We start from the raw sequence: 9,833 nt of genomic DNA, 5'->3' as shown, positions 1-9,833 counted from the left end.
CCCCCCCCCCATGTTTACAGTTCCACAGCTCCACCTACTTAATTCAACAAGGTGATGTGACAACAGGATTTTCCAACTTATTGTAAATTGATTAAAAATCTAAGAATTGTAATTAGACATTTATTTATGTTAGAGATCGCTTTCAACACTAACTTGACACTTGCGTTAAAAAAATATCCACGTTCTTTAAACTCTACTTTTGTTTCTGTATACATCGAAGTAGAAAAGTATAAAAGTAATGTAAAACCATTTTTGTATCAGCTGCTATAACGTTTGTTTCAATGTTTATAGAAGCTGCAAGTCACGTGAAAAAAACAGGAAAAAAAATTACACTCGTACGTTACCACGGCAACCGAATGTTTATAGATTTGTAAAAGAGGGCGTTGAGAGAGGTAGCACTAGGTTGGATTGATTAGAAGTTGCCAATGGATTATTTTACGTTCCTTTCCCGAGTAATAAGGGTGAGAAGATAACATCCGGTACAACACTCGTTAGTCCTAAGAACTCGATCTGTAGGAATGTAAACATTATGGGGACAGCATCCTCTCTTCTTTTCAAGAGCAGACGAAAAAATGTCAGCAAACTGAGTAAGAAAGAATTGCAGGAACTGAAGTCCACTACACACTGTAAGTGGTGCAGCTGATGGTTATTATGATAACATGAAAACTTTACCGTACCGAAATAGCTTATTTAACAATACGAGAACCACTTGATACATCCGCTAGATGGCGTAATTTTACAGAAATGGTAAAAAAAGCCTAAAAGCAAATCTTGAAAAAAACCTTGTTACAAAAGGTAAACAAATAATCAATTTTTTTGTGCTTGATAAACACTATAATATACACCTTCTTTTTTTGTTTAACTGTTTTGTTTTTTTCATAACTTTCGCGCAAACCTGCACAACGGTTATCTCATCATAGTTGTCCCTAATTCTAAACTGATAGACTAAAGAGAAAACAGCTAGTCAACAGTACTCACCACCAGTCTTTAGACTACTCTAATTTAATTGTGGTGTGGGATTTGACCGTCACTCTTACTGTATATCCATGGCCCCAAACTAACTATTAGGCCACGCCCAGCCCTACATCGTCTTTATAAAATTTTTAATAAGATATTTTAATAAAGCTGGATTTATTCAGTAAGTATAATTTTCCAACATTTTAGATAAATCACAATATTTTAACTTACATTGTATTTATTGTTTTCTTTCAATTCGTTTTAAATTACTTAATTTTAGCTTTTTTTCTAACTTAATTCACTAGATATTTTAAAATTGATATCCGAAAACTATAAGTACGGAAAATAAGATTGGTAATTTGTTAAATTCTGATAGTTAACTACAATAACGTACTCTGTTAAGCCATTTACTCCTTTCATGCCAATGGATACTAATGGTCTTTTTATGAAAAAATGGAAAGACAAATTGTTTTTAGAGCCACACTTGAATATTTTGTTCATAACTTTTCTTCCAACAAATAACTTACTAACAGCTTTGAAAAGTAATGACTATGCTTTTTTTTTCTTTTGTTTTGCAGTTTGAATTACGCGGATAGTGTTTCTTTACAAAACACTTTATTTAACAGTACTTCGTAGCGTTTGTATGAAGAATATTATTTTCTGTCGTTACCTTGCTGTATTTTCTCTTTCAGTTGAAGCAAAGCAGCTTCGGAAATGGTAAGTTATTAGAACTTCATACAACATTTCATTTGTTAAAGACTGGCGATTTGGATAACCTTCATAAGGTCTGATACTCATAATTATAGGTTTTTGTTTTGATAATTTCATAATTTAGTGCAAACTTAGACGAGGATTGTATGCGTGTGGTTGTCTCTAATATTGAAATGACAGACTAGAGAGAAGGCAGATAGTCAGCGGCATCCACCGCCAGCTCTTTGTCTGGACTAATAGTAAGATTGGACCTTTACTCTTATGACGCATCCGTAGTATGATAACAGTCCCGATTAAGACTGTTATAGCTTTTCAAAAATATTCCTCAGTTTATTTATTTATTTTATGTTAGTTTCGTCAAGGACTAAAGAGATATAAACTTCCAAACATTAAAATAAATAATCATAAATTTAAAAAGTTGACCCTGAAATCTAGAGAAGATCGTACAGAAACTGGGGAGCCTTTGAACAAGAGAAAATTCTCTAGACCAAATACTCATATAAAACTTAATATAAGTTCAGAGCAGAACTTTTTAATCAAAAAACACAACAAACTCCCCAATGTTCTGTTTTGATGTTGATGATAATTATCCCAAAGCAAGGCCACTTTTACTGAGGGTCATTTTGATCTTGATTTGCACTGTAATAACGATTTTTTTAAACATTTTCGTGACATCTGGAATACTGCGCATTTCGTAGAAACAGCAGGAAATGTTCTTTAACTGTTTGTTATGAAAAATTATTAACCCTTTATGGCTTAAAAACCCTGGTATTAAGGGACTTTGTTGTTCCCATTATGATTGAAATAATATTCTTTACTCAGGTGACTTTCATTGGTTGAGGTCTGATCAATCGTATCTAACTCTATCAATCACTGAAGGATTTAAGATTTAAATGGTTACAACGAGAATAACAAGGTATCTTATTCTTACAAATCCTTCTGCTTCACAGTTTTCCTGTCCTCTTTTCATGAGATTTAACTTTATTGGACTGTACACTCAACGTTGTATTTCATGCAAACATCATATCTTTCATCTTTGCACTTGCAACTAAGACTAGAGTAAACATAACTTTAAAAAAACCATTACTTTGTATACGAAAGACTCCCGATTTTAGGGTTGACTACCCACATACAGTCTTGGACAAAATGTTTCCATATTTTATAACAAATAAGACCATTATTATTAAGATGGAATACAAATACACTTAGCGCTGCCAAACTGAGAAGTGCATGTTGTATTAAACATTTACATATGTAATTTATATAATGAGAGAGGATCTATTGACATCATGAACGATTTATTAGAACAACAATCAATTTTATCAGACATCTGTAGAAAGATGGGTAATTCATCATTTCACCTACCACAACAAAACCTTACCAAAACTTATATAATGATAAAATATAACATCAAATTATTATAAATAGCGTCTGTAACCTTATATCAGTTTATATGAACATTCATTACTTGATTGGTCCTCCTCGTACTCTAATAAACTTCATAAGGTGACGTGGCATGCTGTCGACGAGGTTATTGATGTAATACACCGTGATTTCATTCTAATTTGTCACTAGAAGGCGTTGCAACTCAACTACAGTAGCTGGTTTAGAGTCGTGGTTAACAATTTTCCGGCTCAGTTTTCAATGGGATTACAATCTTGAGACTTTGCTGGCCATGGCAATCATGTAACGTCTTCCTGGTCGAGATAATATTGTACAATACGTGCACTGTGGGCAGTGGCATTGTCATCCTGGAACACAAAGTTATTGCCAAACTTTGCCCTAGCATATGGCAGAACTTTCATCTCCATGTGATGCCTGTAAAAGGCACATTGACGTTTCCCTGGATGATATGAAGAACAGTTTTCCATCATGATGAATAGCTGCCCAAACATGTACTGCACCATCTTCTATGTGTTCCCTGTGGGAAATACAGTCTTCCCTCATCTGTTCGCCAGGCAAACGACGAACACGAATCCTACCATCAGCTTTAACAAACAGGACTCATCTGAAAAGATGACATGTCGTTAGTGTCCTGACTGTAAGTTGGCACACTGTCTTGCCCACGTAACAGCAATAAATTCTGGTTAATATCGGCTTGCAGATAGCCCTTCTTGATATTAACCGTGTTTGGTCATTCGCCTATTCACTGTTCTTCTGACTATGCTGTAATGAATGCGTTGATGTCATTCCTGTCGTAAGTTGTTGACCTTGACGTATTAACCTGGTCAAAACATGGTCATTTCGGGCAGTAGTTTTTCGACATCAACCATTAGACTTTCCTGGAACAATGTTCCTGTAATCCGATGACGTGTCAGGATTCTGGATAAAGTACAGTGGGAATACCCTACTGTTCGGGAAATGTCATTTGCTTCATACCATTTCTGGACGTAACGAGGCATGAATCCACACCAAGTATAGAGAAACTGTCTGAACACAGCATACATCTGTTTCGATAAAGATTACACCAAAAACACACACTTTTATACAAAACAGGTGTATGTGTGTTTTGATGCACAAATGCTCCAAACAACTTATACAGACCAGAATAACAACTCGTACACGCTTGTCCGATCATTAACCACCTTCTCTGTTACTACTCGGGCATTCACTCAATAACTACTCCATGTAGACAATAACATCAATATAAAACAGTACACAAACATTTTGGCCAAGACTGTAGTAGACATAAGTAGTCGAAAATACAAACAGTCTTGAGTAAAGACAAGACAGTTGATCCAAAGCATAATCTTATGTAAAAACAAGCATAAATTCATAAAATAATAAATTACTTTTTACTTTTGTGTGTGTCTTTGAAGTTAAGCACAAAGCTAAACAATGGACTCCCTGTGCTCTGCCCACCACGGGTATCGAAAACCGGTGTCTAGCATTGTAAGTTATTTGTAAATATTTTCAATGAAATTAAGTATATTTCATCTTATGAAATGAAAGTAAAAAAATATATATCAAATTTTCGAAATATAGTTAATAAATTACTTTTAAAAATAGTGATTTTGTTAAATAAATTAGGAATGACTGACGTTCATTTAGTGAAACTTGCATGACGAATAACAAAAGCTTCTATAGATACGTAAACTGTACGCACAATGGGCGTTAACTAAACCATTGGTACACTTATGAATTTCACATATTAGTAACTCACCATACTATAGCAATCGGATAATTTAATTTTTGAGGCTGAACAGATCTTTCGGTATTTGAAGAATCGTTTTGTTGTTGTCGTTTTTTTCAAGTATTTTTAATACTGTTGTTCTTGGCCCAGAGATCGTAACATCCTGTCCTCAAGTTAATTTGTAATATTTCAAAGAAATATCGTGTTAATTTTGGAGTCTAGACTCGTATTATTCTCTCAGATGGATTCCTCTTTTGTTTTTTATGGTTCTGTTGAGTGAAGTAACAATGTTCATAGACTCGCTTATCTAACCTTTATGGCTAAGGCAACTTCCTGTCCTCAAGTTAATTCCTTGTCCCCATTATGAATGGCTGTTATAACTGAAGACACATCATTTTCTTAGATGGCGAGTCCTTGTTCTTGTTATAACAAGGGCAACATTCCATCATCATCAGATGGCAAGTCTCTGGTTTCATTATAATTGGAGCAATATTCTATCCTCAGATGGCAAATTATAATTGGAGTAATATCCTGTTCTCAGATGGCAAATCTCTAATTATAATAAAACCAGAGATTTGCCATCTGAGGATAGAATGTTGTTCCAATTATAATGAAACCGGAGCAATATTCTATCCTCAGATGGCAAATCTCTGGTTTCATTATAATTGGAGCAATATTCTATCCGCAGATGGCAAATCTCTGGTTTTATTATAATTGGAGCAATATCCTGTTCTCAGATGGCAAATCTCTGGTTTCATTATAATTGGAGCAACATCCTGTTCTCAGAAGGCAAATCTCTGGTTTCATTATAATTGGAGCAACATCCTGTTCTCAGATGGCAAATCTCTGGTTTTATTATAATTCATCTTATTCTTACATGAATTCCTCTTACACTAGATGACTAGATATGAGTGTTGACCTAATCATGTTTTGGATTAGTAAATAACCCAAACTGATCACTTTATGCTTTCGTTGACCAAAACTTGTATTTTTAATTACCAACAGTTGTGAAGGGAGGCTAATTAAAGCTCATTTTCAAACAATGATACGATTTACTTGTGAAGCTTTTCTTTACTTTATGTTCTTATAACATTCTAAAACACCTTTTCTTTTTACAGGCATCGGGATTTTGTCCAAGACTGTCCTGATGGTCATATGTCAAAAGAGGTAAGATTCTCTTTGAGTGGCGCTTGAGAAAGGAACCATCAAGAATTATTTACAAAACAAAATAAAAGACTCACGAAACATATTTACTCATAGACAGAGCACATATCAGAAAGATATATTTAGTGTGATACAAAGCGTGGTATAAGTGTTCAGATGCCAAAGTCATCTTTAGCGTTTATAATCATTTATTAGTATATTTTCTTCTCAACAGATAATCTGTGTAAGTGTATTAGGAGTTTGTCATATATTAGCCTAGTGGTTAGCGTTCCCGGTCTGTAAACGTGAGGGTTCATTGTTTACGACATGTTGCTGCAAAGAACACGCTCCAAAATTGGCGCTGTAAGTGCGCTATAAGTGTGACAGTCAAATCTCACTATTCGATCAGGCTTTAGTAGCCCAAGAGTTTGCAGCGAGTACTGTTGACTAGCTAGTTGCCTTCCCTCTAGCCTAGCAGTTCAAAATTAGGGACGACTGGGTGAAGATGGTGCGTAGGTTTGAGCTGAAAGTTACGAACACAAAATTCATTGTTTGTCATTATTATATATCATTTAGCTACCGGTGTTTAAAAGTGCATTAAAGCAGTGTTAGCTTATCAGTTCATACTGTGCTTTGAATCGCCAGTTTAGTACATGACCCATTTCCACTTCAGCTACACAGTTCATATAAATTACCTCATTCAAAGCGTTAACACTATTTCGCCAACTTTCCATTATGTTGACAAAGGATCCGTAGGCTTACAGTTATTGGAGGAAGATGGCTGCTTGCTTCCCCTTTGTGCATTGGAGATCATAATTTTGGCAGAATATGTGGCTGATATATTTCCATTACGAACTATTTTTCATGCTTTTAATACTAGGTATGAATAAAACACGCAATCAAACTCTTTAAAAATGTATCGATGAGGTTAAACATGTAAAACAGAAAACCTCAGACACTGAAAGCTTTCCTTTTCTCATGCAGTTGAATGGTCATGAAAGCTTGAGTTAACAAATGACTGTTTACATATTCATATGTATATATATATATAGCGCTGCGCGCAAATAAATTAGTGCATGAAGTTGCGTAGGATCTTTTTGTCAGGGGAGCGACTTTAAACGAGCCTAAAATATGTATGTTTTTGGAAAATGTCGACGAATGTAACTATAAAATCTGTAAATAGAAATCTCATTGTTGTTTTGGTCCCCATAGGAATTCCACTATTTGAGGGTAGCCACTACCACCCCCACCCCGCGCTTGCTCAGTATGAATATATCTCTCGGTGGGTCAACGGTAAGTTTACAGACCTACAAGCTAAAATCCGGGGTTTGATTTTCCGCAGTCGACAGAGTATATATATATATATAGCCACTGTGTAGGTTTGCGCTAAAAAAACAAAACAGCAACAAATGTTTACCCAAATCTAGGGGGAGCAATTGCTCCCCCTGTTCCTGCTCCCCAGGGTGCATGCATCTTGCGAGATGTTTTAGATATTTGTTTCTAATGTTTTTACTTATTGTTACCATCAATGGTTGGACTTACATGATAGCTCGTACCGTTCTCCGCAACCAACCGTCTCTAACAATATTTAGTCGTTGTGCGACCTGGGAGGGGCAGGTTCAATTCAGACCCCTTCAGCCTTCCTGTACTGTGTATATTTGACTGTCAAATGTCATAGATACATTCATGAAATCAGGGCTTGAAACGTTAATGTAGAGACACGAGTTAAAACACTGATTCTAGTTCTTTCTTCAGGACCATCGCACTGGACTTTGCTTTTGAATTTCGCGGAAAGCTACTCGAGGGCTATGTACGCTAGCCGTACCTAATATAGCAGTGATAGACCAGAGGGAAGACTGTTAGTCAACACCACCCACCGGCAACTCTTGGGCTACTCTTACCAGTTAATAGTGGGATTGACCGTCACATTATAATGCCCCCACGGCTGAAAGAGCGGTCATGGGGATTCGAACCCACGACCCTCAGACTGCGAGTCAAGCGTCCACTAACCATTAGGCCATGCCAGTCAGAGTATATTATTTCCTGTTTTTGTAATTGTATGAGATTATTATTCACGGGTTAATTGAAATGTGGAAAATTGTATGAGATGATTATTCACGGGTTAATTGAAATGTGGAAAATTGTATGAGATTATTATTCATGGGTTAATTGAAATGTGGAAAATTGTATGAGATTATTATTCACGGGTTAATTGAAATGTGGAAAAAGGAAATTAAAGTTGGATCAAAGTAATAGTTTTAAAACAAAACGAAACTTATTGCATAAAATCAATATGAAACGACACTTATAGTATTATATTTACAAGCGAGAAGAAAGACATAATTATCATTTTGAGCTGTCTATTAAGATGATAATTAGAACGAACAGTTTGGGAGTTAGTTTGGAGAATAACGTTACGATTTTCCAGGTTTTCAGGAGTATCTATGGGCAGTTCTATCCGACTGGAAATGCGTCCCGATTTGTTGACTATATGTTTAACGTGTTCGATGCCAACAAGGTAACTCATAAAACTGAAGATATATATTTATAAAATGGAAATAATTATGGATTACACGTTGATTATGACTCAGTATTTGTATCGATTGTGTGTTGGCAATTGGATGGAACACACAATCGATACAAATACTGAGTCATAATCAACGTGTAATGGCAAGTGGATGGAACACACAATCGATACAAATACTGAGTCATAATCAACGTGTAATGGCAACTGGATGGAACACACAATCGATACAAATGCTGAGTCATAATCAACGTGTAATGGCAATTGGATGGTGCAAAGCATGATCACAGAAACATTCACAAAAGAAAAGCAAAAGCGTTGTACGGTAAATTTGGATTTTGTATGTGGCCTTTATACTTTACACCTTGCTTTCTTACGAATATATTAGTGTAAGTTCTTAAATGTACAATTGTGTAATACTGTTCTCAATGTCCCGTATTAAACCCCACAATTCAGCCAAGTTGTTCGGTCGTCCTTTGACGTTCTTAGTCTTTACATAAACTAATACAGCCTCGAGAATGTTCATATAGAGACTTCGTGCAGGTAAAAGCTATCCGTGGTTGTAAGTGTTCCGCTGGCCCGCTGAGTCGTGTTCTTGAGGAAATTAGCATAATAAGTCAGGATCTGCCTGAACTTTCAACACCAGGGTGCTGATAATTTTGTGTAGATCATCGACATTATTGGTTAAGATCCAGCCCCAAAGTCTGTATTGTAACTGCAGCATACGTCATTGTTGTACATTTATTGTGACACCATTCAGTCCCCGCCGTCGAACAAACTATTGTTGCCCAACAGTTCGAACTTGGATTCTTATGTAATGATTGTATGTTATTCGGCTATCTACGTCATATATTATATTTTCAATTTTACCCTTGATGAAATGAAATTTGTAATATGTAATGCTACAATAATCTTATTAACATGCCCAAATTTATTTATGGTGAATTATAAATGACCCATAAATATCATATGTATCCAGCTTTGTTTGCGATCGATGCGGACTTACAACGCTAGAAACCGGGTTTCGATACCCATGTTGGACAGAGCACAGATAGCCCATTGTGTAGCTTTGTGCTTAACTTCAAACAAAACTTTTTGGTTTAGTTACTTCTCATCAACAGTTTATTTTGTTATTTTTTAGCAACTACACGACCATTGAGACCACTTTGAGTTAATATGTATCTAACTGTTCTCAAAGTAACATTCACACCTGTATTTACAGGAAGAAAGTAACATTCACACCTGTATTTACAGGAAGAAAGTAACTTTCACACCTGTATTTACAGGAAGAAAGTAACTTTCACACCTGTATTTACAGGAAGAAAGTAACTTTCTACACCTCGTATTTACTAGAAGAACGTTAAC

General features: G+C 35.6%; 1 protein-coding gene across 1 annotated transcript in view; it reads left to right on the top strand.

Moving 5' to 3' along the window:
• The first annotated feature begins 529 nt into the window (after positions 1-529).
• The window catches only part of LOC106459986 (calcium-binding protein NCS-1-like), an 18,450-nt gene continuing 9,146 nt past the window's right edge, over positions 530-9,833 (top strand). The window contains exons 1-4 of the mRNA XM_022386570.1: positions 530-626; positions 1,650-1,674; positions 5,920-5,968; positions 8,373-8,462. Of these exons, the coding sequence (XP_022242278.1) occupies positions 530-626; positions 1,650-1,674; positions 5,920-5,968; positions 8,373-8,462 (261 nt within the window). The remainder of the gene's footprint in view (positions 627-1,649; positions 1,675-5,919; positions 5,969-8,372; positions 8,463-9,833) is intronic.

Source organism: Limulus polyphemus, unplaced genomic scaffold (assembly GCF_000517525.1).
Source record: "Limulus polyphemus unplaced genomic scaffold, Limulus_polyphemus-2.1.2 Scaffold690, whole genome shotgun sequence".
Taxonomy (NCBI): Eukaryota; Metazoa; Arthropoda; class Merostomata; order Xiphosura; family Limulidae; genus Limulus; species Limulus polyphemus.
The sequence above is the reverse complement of the archived record's forward strand: the minus strand, read 5'-3'. Positions and strand labels throughout refer to the sequence as shown.